Below are 19,396 nucleotides of genomic sequence, written 5' to 3'. Positions count from 1 at the left end.
CAGCCAAATTTGTACCCCAAAAGTCAAATAGCGCTCCTTCCCTTCCGAGCCCAGCGTGTGCCAAAACAATAGTTTATGACCACAACTGGGGTTTCACTGCATTCAGAAGAAAGTGGGTAACGAAATTTCTAGTCCATTTTCTTCTATTGCCCTTGTAAAGATGAAAAATTTGGGGGTTGAATTAACATTTTAATGAAAAAATAATAATTTTTCAATTTCATAGCCCAATGTTATAACATTTTGTGAAGCTTTTATGGGTTCAAAATGCTCCCTATACCCCTACTTGAATTCCTTAGGGGGTGTAGTTTCTAAAATGGGGTCACTTGTGAGAGTATTTGCTGTTTTGGCACCTCGGCGGCTCTCAAATGCGACATGGTACAATCTACTCCATCCACATTTGCTCTCCATAGGTCAAATAGTGCTACTTCCCTTCCAAGCCTTGCCATGTGCCCAAACACAGGGGGTATCAACACATTCAGAAGAAAATGTGAAATCAATTGTATGGTCCATTTTCTCCTAGAATCCATTGTGAAAATGAAAAATTTGGGGCTGAAGCAAAAATTTAGTGGAAATTTTTATTTTTCAATTGTCTTTGTATTTTTTCCTGTGAAGCACCTGAGGGGTTAACAAATTTTGTGACAGCAGATTTCAGTACTTTAAGGGGTGTAGTTTTTTAAAATGGTATCACTTTTGGGGGTTTTCAATACACAGGCACCTGAAAACTTCAAAAGTAAAGAGATCTTTAAAAAATCAATTTTCTAAATTTCTTGAAAAAAATTCGAAATTGCTACAAAAATTTTAACCTTTTTTAACAAAATAAAACACCATTTGAAAAAGATGCTGATATGAAGTAGACATATGGGAAATGTTGTTTATTAACATTTATATATACACTGCTCAAAAAAATAAAGGGAACACTCAAATAACACATCCTAGATCTGAATGAATGAAATATTCTCATTGAATACTTTGTTCTGTACAAAGTTGAATGTGCTGACAACAAAATCACACAAAAATTATCAATGGAAATCAAAATTTATTAACCAATGGAGGCCTGGATTTGGAGTCACCCCCAAAATTAAAGTGGAAAAACACACTACAGGCGGATCCAACTTTGATGTAATGTCCTTAAAACAAGTCAAAATGAGGCTCAGTATTGTGTGTGGCCTCCACGTGCCTGTATGACCTCCCTACAACGCCTGGGCATGCTACTGATGAGGTTACAGATGGTCTCCTGTGGGATCTCCTCCCAGACCTGGACCAAAGCATCCGCCAACTCCTGGACAGTCTGTGGTGCAATGTGACGTTGGTGGATGGAGCGAGACATGATGTCCCAGATGTGCTCAATCGGATTCAGGTCTGGGGAACGGGCGGGCCAGTCCATAGCTTCAATGCCTTCATCTTGCAGGAACTGCTGACACACTCCAGCCACATGAGGTCTGGCATTGTCCTGCATTAGGAGGAACCCAGGGCCAAACGCACCAGCATATGGTCTCACAAGGGGTCTGAGGATCTCATCTCGCTACCTAATGGCAGTCAGGCTACCTCTGGCGAGCACATGGAGGGCTGTGCGGCCCTCCAAAGAAATGCCACCCCACACCATTAGTGACCCACTGCCAAACCGGTCATGCTGAAGGATGTTGCAGGCAGCAGATCGCTCTCCACGGCATCTCCAGACTCTGTCACATGTGCTCAGTGTGAACCTGCTTTCATCTGTGAAGAGCACGGGGCGCCAGTGGCGAATTTGCCAATCCTGGTGTTCTGTGGCAAATGCCAAGTGTCATGCACGGTGTTGGGCTGTGAGCACAACCCCCATCTGTGGACGTCGGGCCCTCATACCACCCTCATGGAGTCGGTTTCTAACCATTTGTGCAGACACATGCACATTTGTGGCCTGCTGGAGGTCATTTTGCAGGGCTCTGGAAGTGCTCCTCCTGTTCCTCCTTGCACAAAGGCGGAGGTAGCGGTCCTGCTGCTGGGTTGTTGCCCTCCAACGGCCCCCTCCACGTCTCCTGGTGTCCTGGCCTGTCTCCTGGTAGCGCCTCCAGCCTCTGGACACTACGTTGACAGACACAACAAACCTTCTTGCCACAGCTCGCATTGATGTGCCATCCTGGATGAGCTGCGCTACCTGAGCAACTTCTGTGGGTTGTAGAGTCCATCTCATGCTACCACAAGTGTGAAAGCACAACTAACATTCAAAAGTGACCAAAACATCGGCCAGAAAGCATTGGTACTGAGATGTGGTCTGTGGTCCCCACCTGCAGAACCACTCCTTTATTGAGGGTGTCTTGATAATTGCCAATAATTTCCATCTATTGTCTATTCCATTTGCACAACAGCATGTGAAATTGATTGTCAATCAGTGTTGCTTCCTAAGTGGACAGTTTGATTTCACAGAAGTTTGATAAGTAAAGTTTGATTTACTTATATTCTGTTGTTTAAGTGTTCCCTTTATTTTTTTGAGCAGTGTAGTATGACTATTGGTATTAAGAGTACAAAAAAATTCAAAGTTTGACAATTGTTGTTTCTTGAAAGTTTTTATTAAATATTAGATATTGTCATAATCACAGGACGAAGACATGCTACTGATCTGCAAATGATGAAAAAACTAAACCAAATATTTAAAAACATCTCAATTTATTCAGTAAGGAGTAAGAGTGCCACGTGCAGAAATCCCGGCACTTACAGCCTCGGCTGCCATCAATGAGGTTTTGGTCATCTGAGGAATGTTCTGCCACGCTGAATGCACTTGAGCAAATCATCAAGATTCGCTGCTGGCAGCTACCTTTGCAATTGCCGATCAATGACGTCCCAGATTTGCTCGAAGGGAGACTCCAGGACTTCTTGTTCTTCTTTACACTGAAGATAGTTCTTAATGACATTGGCTAAATGTTTGTTGTCCGGCTATAAAAAAATCTGGAGCCAATCAAACGCCTCCCTGACGGTGTTTCATGATTGATAAGTATCTGCCTGTATTTCTCAGCATTGAGGGTACCAAGAAATAGGCAACTTTAAGAACAGTAAACAGTGATTAGCCAAGGAAACTTAATGCAGAAGATGAAGGACACATCGGGTGAATCCATATTCATTAAATAGACTTAAAAGGATTTTTTTTTGTATTCATATCGTACCTCAGATACTAACGTGAATATCAATATGAGATAAATACCATCTTCTAGTTTATCCCATCATATCTTTATGACATCACTTTCCCCACGTGTCTTATTAATTAGGACATCTTACTTGTAATGAGACTCGAGCGGTAACAACCTGCTCTTCTGGCTACAAAATAAATCATAATATTTCTGCCATTTTATTTCATTACATAAATGTTTCCTAAACTGGTGAAGAAATCAATTTTGCCCTATTCACTCCTGTTTTCCTGGAAAAACTCCCAACTTATACCTCCGACATAAGGCTGCAATGTATCTCATGATATGCACATACATAGGTTTATAGACATCCATTGTAAAAATAAAAAAAAATAAAAAAAACACCATGTGATATACTTTTTTTTAACTGTAGGGCAATAAACAGGGTAATCTGTACATGATCTATGAACTTTCTAATTTACTGCAGCTATATTCCAGTGTCAGTTCCCTCTTCTGGTCCTGGAAGCTCCACTTCTATGTTAATCCTGATAACGCCCCCTACATTTTAATTGTGGTATTTTGTGAAGAGGGTTGGCTGTTTGGTTCAGTTCAATAGCTAAGCCAGCCCCCTTCTCTATCTTTACATTGTCCATAAGGAAGAATGTTCTTGACTTAACTAATATACTGACAGCCAGCCCCCTTCTGTGTCTTTACATTGTTCATAAGGAAGAATGGCCTTCACTTCGCTAATATACTAAGACAGCCAGCCCCCTTTTCTGTCTTTGCATTGTCCATATGAGAGAATGGCCTTGACTTAGCTAATATACTAAGACAGCCAGCCCCCTTCTCTGTCTTTGCATTGTCCATGAGAGAGAATGGCCTTGACTTAGCTAATATACTAAGACAGCCAGCCCCCTTCTCTGTCTTTGCATTGTCCATGAGAGAGAATGGCCTTGACTTAGCTAATATACTAAGACAGACAGCCCCCTTCTCTGTCTTTGCATTGTCCATATGGGAGAATGGCTTTGACTTAGCTAATATACTAAGACAGACAGCCCCCTTCTCTGTCTTTGCATTGTCCATATGGGAGAATGGCTTTGACTTAGCTAATATACTAAGACAGCCAGCCCCCTTTTCTGTCTTTGCATTGTCCATATGAGAGAATGGCCTTGACTTAGCTAATATGCTAAGACAGCCAGCCCCCTTTTCTGTCTTTGCATTGTCCATATGGGAGAATGGTCTTGACTTAGCTAATATACTAAGACAGCCAGCCCCCTTCTCTGTATTTGCATTGTCCATGAGAGAGAATGGCCTTGACTTAGCTAATATACTAAGACAGCCAGCCCCCTTCTCTGTCTTTGCATTGTCCATGAGAGAGAATGGCCTTGACTTAGCTAATATACTAAGACAGCCAGCCCCCTTCTCTGTCTTTGCATTGTCCATAGGGGAGAATGGCCTTGACTTAGCTAATATACTAAGACAGCAAGCCCCCTTTTCTGTCTTTGCATTGTCCATATGAGAGAATGGCCTTGACTTAGCTAATATACTAAGACAGCCAGCCCCCTTTTCTGTCTTTGCATTGTCCATATGGGAGAATGGCCTTGACATAGCTAATATACTAAGACAGCCAGCCCCCTTCTCTGTCTTTGCATTGTCCATATGGGAGAATGGCCTTGACTTAGCTAATATACTAAGACAGCCAGCCCCCTTCTCTGTCTTTGCATTGTCCATATGGGAGAATGGCCTTGACTTAGCTAATATACTAAGACAGCCAGCCCCCTTTTCTGTCTTTGCATTGTCCATATGAGAGAATGGCCTTGACTTAGCTAATATACTAAGACAGCCAGCACCCTTTTCTGTCTTTGCATTGTCCATATGGGAGAATAGCCTTGACTTAGCTAATATACTAAGACAGCCAGCCCCCTTCTCTGCCTTTGCATTGCCCATGAGAGAGAATGGCCTTGACTTAGCTAATATACTAAGACAGACAGCCCCCTTTTCTGTCTTTGCATTGTCCATATGAGAGAATGGCCTTGACTTAGCTAATATACTAAGACAGCCAGTCCCCTTCTCTCTCTCTTTGCATTGTCCATAAGAGAGAATGGCCTTGACTTAACTAAAATACTAAAACAGACAGCCCCCTTCTCTGTCTTTGCATTGTCTATAAAGGAGAATCTCCTTGACTTAATTAATATACTAAGACAGTCAGCCCCCTTCTCTTTCATTGCATTGTCCATAAGGGAGAATGACCTTGACTTAACTAATATACTAAGAAAGCCAGCCCCCTTCTTTGTCTTTGCATTGTTCTTAATGGAGAATTGCCTTGATCTAACTAATATACTAAGACAGCCAGCACCCTTCTCTGAATTTACATTGTTCAAAAGGGAGAAAGGGCATGACTTACCTATTATACTAAGACCACCAGCCCCCTTCTCTAAGTCCAGCCCATTCTCCCTTATTGACAATGCAAAGACAGAAAAGGGGGCTGGCTGTCTTAGTGACAAGTTGACGCACCCCCTGGGCCAGTGTTGTTTGGGGGATACCCGGAGCCGGATCAGATGGGGGTTGTAGTCTCCGAGTGGCGGTGACCCGGTCCGTGCCCAGGGTGTCAAGCTCAGTGTGTGGCAGTCCTACAGATGTTGCTGGATGTTCTTTAGTGTCGACTACGCCACCCGTTGATTTGCGGTCAATTCGGCCGCCGCTGCAGCAGGGTCCGCTGAGGCTGGTGGTGTGTGTGCAGCTTCTGGTAGTATAACCCCCAACGGGAGGGGTATAGCCTCAGGGGGTCAGTTGTAGAGGGTGGTGGTTGTGGTGGTGCAGTGAGGGTGGTAATAAGACTCAGAGTCGGGCTGTGCAGTTCAGGGTTTTTACTTACTGCTGTTGTGCTGGTCACTCTGGCCTTGAGTGACCGCCCGAGCCGTGCTGCGTCCACCAGGTCCTGGACTCGGCCAACCCCCAGGTAATTCTGGAGCGTGATCCTGAGCTCCCTCTCTGACGTTCCTTTTCTCTGGCCTTCCCCACCAGGGATCCACTTATGTCCGGCTCCCTCGGGCCTCTTGTTGGTAAAACCCTTGTCTCTGGGTTCCCTGACCCTATACTTGGTGTGCCTTCGCAGTGGATTTAGTGGGGGGTCGTGGCAGATCCTGCCCACAACCTCCGGTCTCTGGCTGAGGATTAGTGCCCTCCACCAGCTTGGGATCCGGTACCCTTGTGCCAACCCTTCACCCTTCTGGTTGTATTTGGGCTCTTGGGGTTCCCTCTTCTTCCCCTCTGGGTCCTTTTCTTCTCCTCTCTCTCTTCTTTCAGGACTGCTTGACCCTCTACAACAGACTGACTGGTAACTGTCTGCCTGTCTGACCCTGATCTAAGATGGTTCCCACCTTATATACTCCCTCTATGTGTGAGCTCAGGTGACCAGCACCCAATGAGCTCCTAGCATTACCCAGACTGCTCCCCCTATCTGCCCCTACACTACTGGGATGTTCCACCCCCCTCCCACTCCAGCCAGGGACAGACACTGTCGTACCTGCACATTTACCTAGTGGGAGTACCATTGATCTGTCCCCCAGAAATGGGATGTATGTAGTGCATGCAGCCTACTGAGCTCAGTTCCACACTCCATCCTTACCCGGGAGTGGAATATCACACCTCTGGCTTGAGGTGCAATACCCCTGTAGCAGCCGAATCCTCAGGGTGCTACATTCCCCCCTGGTAAATCACAGCACGTCCTCGGGCTGTAAGAGAATAAAAACATCAAACATACAAATTTTCATAACAACAATAACATATAAAACATTATATATATATCAATATTCTTGTTAACACTCTTGCTCCTCCGGCCACGGTGCGACTTGTGACCGGGTAAAGTGCGACAGTCTCTTGTAGAAAAACGGTTTCCTTATAAAACCAGTAGGGGGCGCCTTAGAAAGCGCAACTATATACAGGGGGAAAGTGGCCGCTCTCAGTCCTCGGCCAGTGGGGAAAAGGGATGGCTGCTCACAGTCCTCAGCCTGTGGGGAGATGGGACACACTGGAACAGTTCAATTTGCTGGTCCCAACGGGGACTATATTTTAACTAGCAGCAGTAACAGTTCTTATACCCTGACGGGTAACTATATACAGTCTCTTTACCGTACTTTAACGACGGCGTCCTCCTGCTCCTTCTTTGTCTTCAGACCCGTCCGGGTCCTCTTGCTCGAAGGCTGCCAACTGCTGACGGCAGCACTCCACTCGCTCTGCTGCGGCTGCCCGCGTTTCTTGAGTGAACCCCATGAGGTCTCCTCCGGTGGGATCCCACTCGAATTGTGCTTCTTCTAGCGGGAGCGGGGTTCTCCTGACGGGCTTCGGAGCCGGAATCAGGGGCTCGCACAGGGGCCTTGCTCTTTGGAGTTCCAGTTGGTAGTACTCCTGGGGCCATACAAAGGGCTGCCCATCCGGGCACGTGTGCTGGGCAAATAGATCTTCGCCCAGGTGCGGCACTCGAGATGTTGAGGGCGCGTTGATGGTAGCGGCGCCCGGGTTGACCAGGCCTTGCGACCAGGCTTGGGGCACCCTAAAGGTAAAGGGCACCGTAAGGACGGCGGCGCCCGGGGGTACTCGGCCCTGCGACCAGGCCGGTGGCTCCGCGGAGGTAGGGGGCGCTGTTGGAATTGCGGCGCCCGGAGGTACTAGACCTTGCGACCAGGCCGATGGTATTTCCTGTTTGGTCGCGCTCAGGGTCGAGGCGTGTGACGTCACAGGGGTCGCGGCCGCGGCTTCTGCTTGAGGCCTAGTCTGGCACGGTGACGATGCAGCGACGGGCACGGCTGGGGGAATTTCGGGCTCTGCGACGGGGAGCTGGGACAGGTACACGGTTTCTCGGCTCGGGGTAGAGACGTCCCCTTTACCTGCCTCCGTCCGTTCAGCTCCCTCCTCGGCGCCGTCTCCGGCCTTCACTCCTCCTGCACCATCCTCAGAGGCGGTCTGTCTCCTCGTCTCGGGTGGCGTGCTCCGCTGACGGGTTCCGGTCTGCTGGGCCATCTCACGGCTCCACTCCGTCAGCGTGTCTTGCTGCACCTGGGCCATCCTCCGTGCGAGGCCCTCCAGCGCGGTCTGTGCACACTCCCGGTCTCGGGGGAGCTGTGCTAGGATCTCCACTAAGCCTAGTGGGGTTGTTGCTTGCAGCAGGCTCCTGACCACTGGGTCGGTGCTGCCTGTCTCTCCCTCCATCTCCGGGTACGGCTCCTCCGGAGTCCTCTCCAGACTTCTTGTCTCCGGGTGCGCTCTCTCCAGACTCCTCCAGGCTGCACCCATCTTCGCTCTCTTGTTCCGTCTCCGCCCACATTGAGGGTGGTCCCGGGGCAGTTCCAGGGGCAGTTCTCTCACGCTGATGGACACTTCCAGCATCACAGTCTCTGTTGGTGGGCGCGGTTTCGGCTTTTGGCGCCATTCTTCGACCTGGCCCACGATGGGAGGTGGCCTTTTGCCACCCTCTGGCACGCCCATAATGGCGTCCGCTCTTCCAAGGCGGGAAATCTTTGGAAATGGCGGGAATCGTCTCCCAGTGGCGGGAAACTCCATGGATGGCGGGAAAAAGCTGCAAATGGCGGACAACCGGCGGGAAACGACCTGTGATGGGGTCCGTTGGCGGGGACCCTCCGGAACCGGCGGGAGACTTCTTTTTGAGGTAACGGTGAACTTTTCTTCAGGCACGCAGTACCCGGTTGTTGCGGGCACGTTATCCTGCCGACTACGCCAAAGTTGACGCGCCCCCTGGGCCAGTGTTGTTTGGGGGATACCCGGAGCCGGATCAGATGGGGGTTGTAGTCTCCGAGTGGCGGTGACCCGGTCCGTGCCCAGGGTGTCAAGCTCAGTGTGTGGCAGTCCTACAGATGTTGCTGGATGTTCTTTAGTGTCGACTACGCCACCCGTTGATTTGCGGTCAATTCGGCCGCCGCTGCAGCAGGGTCCGCTGAGGCTGGTGGTGTGTGTGCAGCTTCTGGTAGTATAACCCCCAACGGGAGGGGTATAGCCTCAGGGGGTCAGTTGTAGAGGGTGGTGGTTGTGGTGGTGCAGTGAGGGTGGTAATAAGACTCAGAGTCGGGCTGTGCAGTTCAGGGTTTTTACTTACTGCTGTTGTGCTGGTCACTCCGGCCTTGAGTGACCGCCCGAGCCGTGCTGCGTCCACCAGGTCCTGGACTCGGCCAACCCCCAGGTAATTCTGGAGCGTGATCCTGAGCTCCCTCTCTGACGTTCCTTTTCTCTGGCCTTCCCCACCAGGGATCCACTTATTTCCGGCTCCCTCGGGCCTCTTGTTGGTAAAACCCTTGTCTCTGGGTTCCCTGACCCTATACTTGGTGTGCCTTCGCAGTGGATTTAGTGGGGGGTCGTGGCAGATCCTGCCCACAACCTCCGGTCTCTGGCTGAGGATTAGTGCCCTCCACCAGCTTGGGATCCGGTACCCTTGTGCCAACCCTTCACCCTTCTGGTTGTATTTGGGCTCTTGGGGTTCCCTCTTCTTCCCCTCTGGGTCCTTTTCTTCTCCTCTCTCTCTTCTTTCAGAACTGCTTGACCCTCTACAACAGACTGACTGGTAACTGTCTGCCTGTCTGACCCTGATCTAAGATGGTTCCCACCTTATATACTCCCTCTATGTGTGAGCTCAGGTGACCAGCACCCAATGAGCTCCTAGCATTACCCAGACTGCTCCCCCTATCTGCCCCTACACTACTGGGATGTTCCACCCCCCTCCCACTCCAGCCAGGGACAGACACTGTTGTACCTGCACATTTACCTAGTGGGAGTACCATTGATCTGTCCCCCGGAAATGGGATGTATGTAGTGCATGCAGCCTACTGAGCTCAGTTCCACACTCCATCCTTACCCGGGAGTGGAATATCACACCTCTGGCTTGAGGTGCAATACCCCTGTAGCAGCAGAATCCTCAGGGTGCTACATTAGCATATTAGTTAAGTCAAGGCCATTCTCACCTACAGACAATGCAAAGACAGAAGAGGGGGCTGGCTGTCTTAGTATATTAGTTAAGTCAAGGCCATTCTCCCCTACAGACAATGCAAAGACAGAAAAGGGGGCTGGCTGTCTTGGTATATTAGTTAAGTCAAGGCCATTCTCCCCTATGGACAATGCAAAGACAGAAAAGGAGGCTGGCTGTCTTGGTATATTAGTTAAGTCAAGGTCATTCTACCTTATGGACAATGCAAAGACAGAGAAGGGGGCTGGCTGTCTTAGTATATTAGTTAAGTCAAGGCCATTCTCCCCTATGGACAATGCAAAGACAGAAAAGGGGGCTGGCTGTCTTAGTATATTAGTTAAGTCAAGGCCATTCTCCCCTATGGACAATACAAAGACAGAAAAGGGGGCTGGCTGTCTTAGTATATTAGCAGTCTTTACATTGGCCATGAGGAAGAAGAGGTCTCACTTAGCAAATAAGGAAAGCCAGACCCCTCCAGAGCTGTGGCTAGATTTTCTTTCACCCAGTTTGCTGCTCTTAGCATTGTATCTGAATACCCTGACCAAAACAAAGTGGCTTTTTGTTATGCTCCTGAGCCCCCTGCAAGTCTGTCACTCCTTATGCTTCATCATGGATGGGGTTAGGGTCTGGAATCTCAGGACGACCTGCCAGGATCTGGAACAAGGCTCTTAAATCAGGACATTGCAAGAAATTTCAACAATTAATACATTAGTAACTTCTATTACATCACATTTCATGCACAATAAAAATGACCCCTCTAAAACTAACATGGAGCAATATTTAAAAATAAAAACAAACAGGATAAGCAGACTTTATGACAATTTCCTCAGAATTTACAGAGCATTGTCACTTCTTCTATGATTGTGGTGTGACTTAGTGATTCTTCAGACATTGGTGTTCAGAACTTTTTGTTTTGGTCGTCTTTCCACAGTTCTGGCTTAAATCCGACACCTACCAAAGAAAGTGGAGAGACAAATAACTAACACATGTACTGTAAATGCAAATGTGGACAAATCCTTTAAAGTGAATTTATCGTCACCTATTGTTTAAATCAGGTTTACGGGGTAAAAAAAAATGGTGATGTGATCACTTCCAGTACCAGAGAAGTCAGATTTTATTATTTCTACCCCATCAATTCCCATGATAATGTGTTTAATTAGACCAGACAACCCCTTTAAATGTACTAAATGCTCAGGTTCATATAACATAGCGAATCAGACTATTATCACTGCCTGAATTCCCATCCTTCATCGTTCAACCAATACTGATCAGTGTCAGAATTCAGTGCTCACCTTCATTCGTTACATTAAAGTCAGGATTTTCCTGCGAGAAAAGAAAAATTCAAAATGAATTCCTTATATTGTTCATTAAGGAGGATCTGGTCACTTCTTGCTCTTTTATTCCTGCTGCTTGTCTGAATATACCATTTTTTTTAGGATCTAAAGATCCTCAGGGGCGTGTCTTTAGTCTTTTCTATGTTTTGAACCACGCCCCTTTTTAAAAGACCATAAAAATTAGCACTAAATAAAAAGTTCTGTATCCCCGGAACCGAACGGTGGATTTAAATAAAGCAAAAACTGGCAGAAGCATTTACGTGGTTAAACTGCAATGATCAGCGATCAAAATATACATCATAGGGTTTTTTTTTAAAGATGTTGTCCCACAATTAAATATCCCATTTTTTTTTTAGATCACACAAAACATTATTTTTCTATTGAAATCAGTTATGAAAGATGGTCTTGTGTCTGGATAGTGCTGTAACAGATTTGGTTTGGCGCCCCCTGGTGTTCTTTTGATTGCCTCTCAGAATGGTCACACATGCTCTGTAAGTAGAAATTTTGACTGCAGTCACAGCTAAAATTCTCTTATGAAGTCATTATTAATATTGCTCCCCCTAGTGGTGGCTAAACGCTTCAAGAATTTGCTCATTTACTTCTATGGTGGAGTGGAGGGAAGCAGGGAATTTGGAGCTCTGCTTTAGAATCTTAGAAAGTCTCAGTGGTTCATAAGCCTTTTTTTTAAAGACTCACTGAATTTCCTGCAGTCTCATCTTCTGCAGACCAGGGTATGCCTTTTGCCTCAGAAGGAGAATCACCAACAACGTCTTTGTAAATCTTCTCTGCATCTGGAAAGTGTTCCTATAAAAAATCCACAATCTGTCATAAGGCAGATGCATCGATATATACTCTTATTACTTTCTTTTTCTTTGCAGCAATTTTTTTGATTGTGCCAAATAAAATGCAGCAATTCTATTTATGACAGATCATATCTCCTGGCTCAGTTTTATATAGCCCTTTTTGCCAAATTTGAATCATAATTCCCATTGAAGTGATGGGAGCTGAGCTGCAGTACTTGAGAGTGGCCACTACACAGTGTATGGCGCTGTGGTGTCCCGCCTACGCCATTTAATTTTGGCAGCCGGAAGACCTGCAAACAAATGATCGGTGGAGGTGCCCATGACTTCCAACCGTCCAGTATCCAACGAGAAAGTCCCTGGTTTGGGGAACTGACCGGCAGTATGTCCTGAGTCAACTGTATCTGCAACTTTAAAAGCACAGATATGGTTGAATTTAATGGTGGTGCGAGGGGTGTTTTTTTCCTTAATTGCCAGTCAGTTGAGGTTGAGAGATGCCATACTGGGGGCACTGTGGGGGCATTTGTTTACAGGGCGAAAAACTGTGGGGCATCATACTGAGAGGTAGGAACTGTGGCGGCATCATATTGTGTGAGGGGACTGTGAAGGCATCATAGGGGTCGTGTGGGGGCATCTTACTGTGTGAAGGGGACTATGGAAGCCTCATGCTGTGTAGGAGGAACATGGAGGCATCATACTAGTTTAGGGGACTGAAGGGGTATTATACTGTGTGGGAGGGACTGTGAAAGCATTATACTGTGTCTGGGGGAATGTGGGGGCATCTTACTGTGTGAGGGGACAGAAGGGGTATCGTACTGTGATACTGTGGGGTTAAGAAACTGTTGGGGCTTCATACTGTGTGTGGGGAATGTTGAGGCATCATACTGTGTGGGGAGACTGTGAGGGCATCATACTGTGTAAGAGGGCTGTGGGGGCCTCATATTGTGTGGGTGATGGACTGTGGGGGCATGAAACTGTGTAAATGGACTGTGGGTTCATCACGCTGTGTGAGTGAGGGACTGTGGGGGTTTCATACTGTGTGGGAGACTGTGGGAATCATGGTGTGTGGGTAAGAGACTGTTGGGGAAACATACTGTGTGTGGGGGACATTGAGGCATGATACTGTGTGGGGAGACTGTGAGGACATCATACTGTGTAGGGGGACTGTGGGAGCATCATGCTGTGTGAGTGAGGGACTGTGGGGGCATCATACTATGTGAAGCAATTGTGGGAGCATCATTCTGTGTGGGAAGTCCTGTGGGCATCTTAAAGTGTGTGGAGCATTGTGGGAGCATCATGTACAAAGGGCACTGAGGGCATATACTATGAAGGCTGTGTAGGAGGGGCACTGTGGGGGCATCATAATGTGTATGGGGGCATCATACTGTGTGGGGGCTCTGTGGTCCCATATTGTGTGTGTAAGGGAGCACTGTCAGTACATCAATGTGTGGAGTGAGTATAGTTATGGCATCATTCTGGGTAGTGGGGAATTGTGGGGGAGTCATACTCTATGGGGGCTAAATGGAGTATTAAACTGAGTGGGAAGACTAAGGGGCTTTACAAGGGGCACCATTTATCCATTGGCATACACAAATTACTGTGTGTGGTTAATGGTGTGACAAAACTAAAATAATTTGCCATGGCACGCAGTATGATTTGCAATGAGTATCTCTTTCCTGTTCCTTGGAGTTTGGAAGTTTGGAAATGCCAGGTGTCGGACCACCACCATTCTGATATTGATGACCTCTCCTGAGAAAAAGTAGGAATATACTAAAGGAGTTAATTATTTGGCCAACACGATCATCATCACCTAATGCCATATTCAGACTCACGTTGTTTTGTGGATACGGGCACGATGAATTAAGTTGGGTAAAACTATCGAAACTTGCATCAGAACCAGTACTGCCATAAGTAAAGTCAACCTAATGAAAAAAAAACAATAGTAATTAATATATTTAATGCAAATATGTCATCTAAAAACTAGAAGGTTGTATTTGAGGACTCATTATGCCTTGGATTGAGTCTATTGTAGACTTTCTTCATAACGGAGGGCTCAGGACACTGATCCCATATTTAAGGCAGATTTTTCTCTGCTCCGTCCTTATTAATACCAACCTTGTCTATTCCGAACTCTTTGGCAATGTTGGCCAGATGTCTGTTTATCACAACAATGGACGTCTTTTCTGCAGTGAGCAATTCGATCACCTGTTGGAAGAAATTTAAAGAAGACCTTTCATTTACTATAAATATGTAATTTTAGCAAGCATTTCAATTTTTTCCTTGGTATAAATGCCAGGCGTGTGTACAGAAATCATGGGCCCAATAGCAAAAGACCCCTTCCAAAAAACTAATCGGTGGCGCAGGCGGGGTCATGACACATAGGCACAGTTACAGAAGGGCATACTCCCAACTTTTAAAGACAGGGAGAGGGGCTTGTTTTGCAGCACTAACACAGTAATTTTGTCCCTATCGAAGCCCCTTAGTGTTCTTACCCACTACGATAACCCTTTTAGAACCCCAATAGAGTATGATGCCCCCAAAAATGTCTCCCATACACAGTATGATTCCCATTTAGTGAATTCCCCCACAGTACCCCTCACATGCACAGTATAATGACCCCACAGTGCCCCAGAAAAGTATGATGCTGCTATGGTGTTTCCCACACAATATGCAGCTCCAACAGCCCCTTTACACAGTTTAACGGCCCCACAGCCCCCGCACACAGTATTATGGCCTCATAGCCCCCCCCAGACAGTATGTCCATGTCCTCCACAGCCACCCAGACAGTATGACAGCACCACACAGCCTCCAACTCAGTATGATAGCCCCACAGCCCCGCAGACAGTGTGAAAGCACCCCACAGCCTCCAACACAGTTTAACACCCCCCGCAAACAGTATTATGGCCTCACAGCCCCCCAGACAGTATGTCCATGTCCTCCACAGCCAACCAGACAGTATGATAGCACCCCACAGCCTCCAACACAGTATGATAGCCCCACAGCCCCCAGACAGTGTGAGAGCACCACGCAGCCTCCAACACAGTTTAATGGCCCCATAGTCCCCGCACACAGTATTATGGCCTCACAGCCCTCCAGACAATAAGTCTGTGTCCTCCACAGCCCTCCAGACAGTATGATAGTGCCCCGCAGCCTACAACACAGTATGATGGCCACACAGCCCCCCAGATAGTATGAAAGCACCCCACAGTCTCCAACACAGTATGATGGCCCCACAGCCCCCCCAGACAATATGAAAGCACCCCACAACCTCCAGCACAGTATGATGGTCCCACAGCCCCCCACACAGTCTGATGGATCCCACACAGTCTTATGCACCCCCCAATACACTATGTCACCACAGTCCCCTACAAGTACGCACTGATAAAATAAAGGAAAAAGAAAACTACTCACATGCTCCACTCCGTTCTGTGTGTGAACAGAGGCTCTGAACAGCAGGTGCGATCTAGTGATGTCTTTGCACCTGCTGCACTGGTACTCAGACACACAGGCTGAATGGTGGTAAAAGGACAAGACTGCTCTCTTTTTCACTATTCTATTCAATGGTATCTGCATCCTGAGGATGCCGGGTGGTGGGGATGGGAGTTCACATTTTCTGCCTCTACTAGCGTTATGCCACTGGTATCAGGTTGGCTATCTCTATGGTGCATACACAAATTTTTTTCATCTTAGTGTCTAATAGCATGGATTATTCTGCCCGGATTCCAGGTGGATAACACAAAGGACACAATATGCATATTATACTTACTTTTGGATTAACTGTCTTAAGATTGTTGACCCTACAGAGGTTGCCATATTCTTTGCTGTATCTTAGGCAAAGTTGCTGAACTACCTGTAATAATGAAAACATGGTCTCATCACTATATATTCAGTCTTAAGGCTGAAGTCACACAAAGCCAGAGGAAGGAGAAGTCCTTCTGTTATATTTTTCATTCCATTAAATCCTGGCTTTGGCTCATCTAACTGCTATAATGTCTCCTGTACACAGACATGGTGAATTCCTGCTCTCCTGTCTCTATGTAGCACATGTCTAGAAGGAGCAGCAGCATGGAGGACGTTATACAACAGTACTGAGCAGTGTAGATGTGAATCCATCAGATGAGCTATTTATTATTTATACAAACTTCAGTAAAAGTTTAAACTAAATATAATAGTCTCCAGTCATTCCAAGTTTCTTGATTGCTATAAACTATGTGATTTCTACCTACTTTCTTCAGCTCGGGGACCTCAGTCTCCAGATGTGGGGCCGCCCAGATCACAGTAGACACAGCTTCCGAGAGGGTCGGATCAAGGCTCCTGTGTATAAAGAATGCACAACAATGACACTTACAGCAGATGCAGAGCAATCAGAGCAGAGGTTCTAGTGTAATTAGAGAAAAAATATGAGATTGCACTGAACTGTATTTTTAAAGTTTTCTACATGAAATACATAAATGATTATGAAGATCTGACTAGTGTTGAGCCACCCCCGTAGTGTTCGAGTTCGGTTCGGTTCGTCGAACACCCGTGTGTTCGCCGAACTGTTCGTCGAACTGTTCGTCGAACACCTTCGAACACCGTTAAAACCAATGGCAGGCAAACAAAAACACATAGAAACACATAGAAAACACCTTCAAAGGTGTCCAAAAGCTGACAAACTGCTCAGAAGACACAACTAACACATGGAAAAGTGACAAGTACATATAGTCATGCGAAAAGAAAAGAGGTGGAGGAGTAAAAGGAGGGGGAGACACAGATATAGGCATGTCATGCCCTTCTAAAATCCAAAAAGTGAGAAGCCGACACGGCCAGTCCGCTCCTGCCCGTGCCACCTCCGTGTCGCCGGGTTTGTGCCAGAGCCGCGGTGAACCCTGATGGCCAGCCCCCCTCTCCCAATACTGGTGCCTGTCCGCTGGTGGGTCGAGCGAGCCCCCCTGTGGTGGAGGCAGCTCTAAGCTTTTTAATTTAAATTGTCTCTCTAATTTGAATGAATACACTTTAAATCCATTTACAAGGATCTATTGGAGGGCAAGTCTCATGCCAGCAGCCGCGTAATTCCAGCTCCAGTAGCGTCCACTAAAGCTGCTGCAGTTAAAAAGCTTTTATAAGGATCGAGCTCGGCTGTCCACCGCAAGGCATCCTACTGCCAGTCCCAGCCCCTATGCCTTGGGGTGCCTCCTGATGCTCTTCACTGAGTATCCCATGGTCCCGAAGCATTTCCTTTGAAAAAATTAAGTGTCTAAACTACAGGTGGTGTAGCTTGCTTAACAGCCGGGATAATCCGCTGACTAGCAGACACTGCTACTAGGCACAAAGTATTTCCTGGGCTAGATGCAGTTAAAAATTTGTAATTAGATACTCTCGTTGGATGCTGAGAAAGCATTCCATAGAGTCTCCTGGCACGCCATATATGATTCTCTTAAAAAGCTTGGGGTAGGGGTCTAGGGGACCCTTTTATAGCCAAAATCACGGCCCTGTATCGCAATACGTCACCTAGGCTGAAGATAAATGGAACTGTAGCACCCTGAGGGCTCGGTTGCTACAGACGTATTGCACCTCACCCAGAGGTGTGATATCTCACTCTCAGGTAAGGATGGAGTGTGGATCAGGACCCGACACCTGCATGCATTACACCACATTGCCGTGGGGCAGGGCGACCAATATGCCCCTGAGATGGGCACGACAGTCCCTGTCCCTGGCTGGAGTGGGGGGAGGGAACACTGAGGAAGGGGAACCCTGTAGTGCAGGAGCAGGGAGGAAGCAGTTCCTGGGTGCATTGAGAAGGGAGTATAAAAGGTGGGCACCATCTTAGTTCAGTGCAGAGAAGTCTGAGCAGAAGTGGCAGGGAGCAGGGGCTCTGCATGAGCTCTGCTCCGGAGGCGGGCCTAGTAACAGAGGCCCAGGCCTGGAAGAGGGAGAAGGAAGGAAGAGGAGCGGAGAAGGCTCCAGGAACGAGGAATGAAGGGATCCCAGGGGTGCGGACGGGCGAGTCGCCACCGCACGCCCGAATCCACCTGCGTGGAGGGGTCAGGCCAAAGGGGGAGACCGGTCCCCGAACTAGTGGAGGCAGGAAACGACCCTCAGCTAGAAACCGGAGGCTCTGACATTTTATGTGGCGCAGCCCCTCGCTACACCCGCTAGGAAGGCACCACATAGGGTCAGGGAAACTGGCGCCAAGTTTACCAAGAGGAGGCCCGAGGCAGCCGGACAGAAGTGTTGGTAAGAAACGCCAGACAAAGGACACACAAAGGGGGTCCTGTGAAGTGCTCCAAAGTTATCTGGGAGTTGTCTGAGCCCCTCACCTGGTGAGCACAGTACGACGTGGGCAGCCGTTACCTGCAGACGTGGTCTGGATAATAAGAACTGTGAGTAAAGGCCCTGGACTGCATCACTGACTCCGTGTCGTTACTGCTGCTGCCCTGCACCATCACCCCCATCCTCCGCATACACTGCCCTGAGGCTATACTCCTCCCGTGGGGAGTTATGCTACGCTCTGCTGCACCCACAACACCAGCCTCAGCGGTCTGCCCTGTAGCGGCGGTTCACTCTGGCGTAGTCGGACATTTAAACATCAAAACCACATAAATAGTTCCGCCACTGGTTTGACCGCCCTGAGCCACGGAACCGGGTCGCCGCCACGAAGACTACAACCACCAGCATCCACCAAAAAGGGTCCGGCTCCGGGTGTCCCAAGGCCCAGGGGGTGCGTCAGAACATTTTCATCACCTTTCACAATCACCAATGGGACAAGGCAGGGATGTCCTCTGTCCCCTCTCTTATACATCCTAGTGACGGAGCACCTGCTCTCATCAATTCGCCATAACCCCAATATTAGGTGGATTGAGGTGGGAGGCACCGAGTACAAGTGCTCTCTATTTGCTGATGATGTCCTAGTATATATCACTCAATCACATATATCCATCCCTGCTGTTATGGCTGAAATAGATCACTTTGTTACATGGTAAAATTTTAAAATCAATGCAGCGAAGTCTGAGGCCCTCGATGTCTCCCTCCCTAAATCCATATAGGATTCCATCCAGTCCAACTTTCCCTTTGCCTGGCCCTCACAGGGTATCAAATACTTAGGAATTCCTATTCATAGAGACCTCTCCCATCTATGTTATCTTAATTTTGGGCCCTTTATTGAACAATTCCATACAGACCACGGTTGGCAAGTTAGAACTGTAAGATTCACTACGT

The 19,396-nt window shown here is 47.6% G+C and overlaps 1 protein-coding gene across 1 annotated transcript in view; it reads right to left on the bottom strand.

The window, feature by feature from the left end:
• Positions 1 to 2,521: 2,521 nt before the first annotated feature.
• LOC141174385 (IST1 homolog) overlaps positions 2,522 to 19,396 on the bottom strand; it is a 72,045-nt gene continuing 55,170 nt past the window's right edge. Inside the window, exons 4-10 of the mRNA XM_073659283.1 lie at positions 16,426 to 16,513; positions 15,966 to 16,049; positions 14,315 to 14,404; positions 14,032 to 14,121; positions 12,096 to 12,203; positions 11,358 to 11,388; positions 2,522 to 11,016 (exon numbers count right to left, since the gene is read on the bottom strand). Coding sequence (XP_073515384.1) covers positions 10,964 to 11,016; positions 11,358 to 11,388; positions 12,096 to 12,203; positions 14,032 to 14,121; positions 14,315 to 14,404; positions 15,966 to 16,049; positions 16,426 to 16,513 — 544 coding nt within the window. The 3' untranslated portion in view covers positions 2,522 to 10,963. The remainder of the gene's footprint in view (positions 11,017 to 11,357; positions 11,389 to 12,095; positions 12,204 to 14,031; positions 14,122 to 14,314; positions 14,405 to 15,965; positions 16,050 to 16,425; positions 16,514 to 19,396) is intronic.

The sequence above is a fragment of the Phyllobates terribilis genome, unplaced genomic scaffold (assembly GCF_046119375.1).
Source record: "Phyllobates terribilis strain yellow unplaced genomic scaffold, ASM4611937v1 Scaffold_13__5_contigs__length_258822181, whole genome shotgun sequence".
Taxonomy (NCBI): domain Eukaryota; kingdom Metazoa; phylum Chordata; class Amphibia; order Anura; family Dendrobatidae; genus Phyllobates; species Phyllobates terribilis.
The sequence above is the reverse complement of the archived record's forward strand: the minus strand, read 5'-3'. Positions and strand labels throughout refer to the sequence as shown.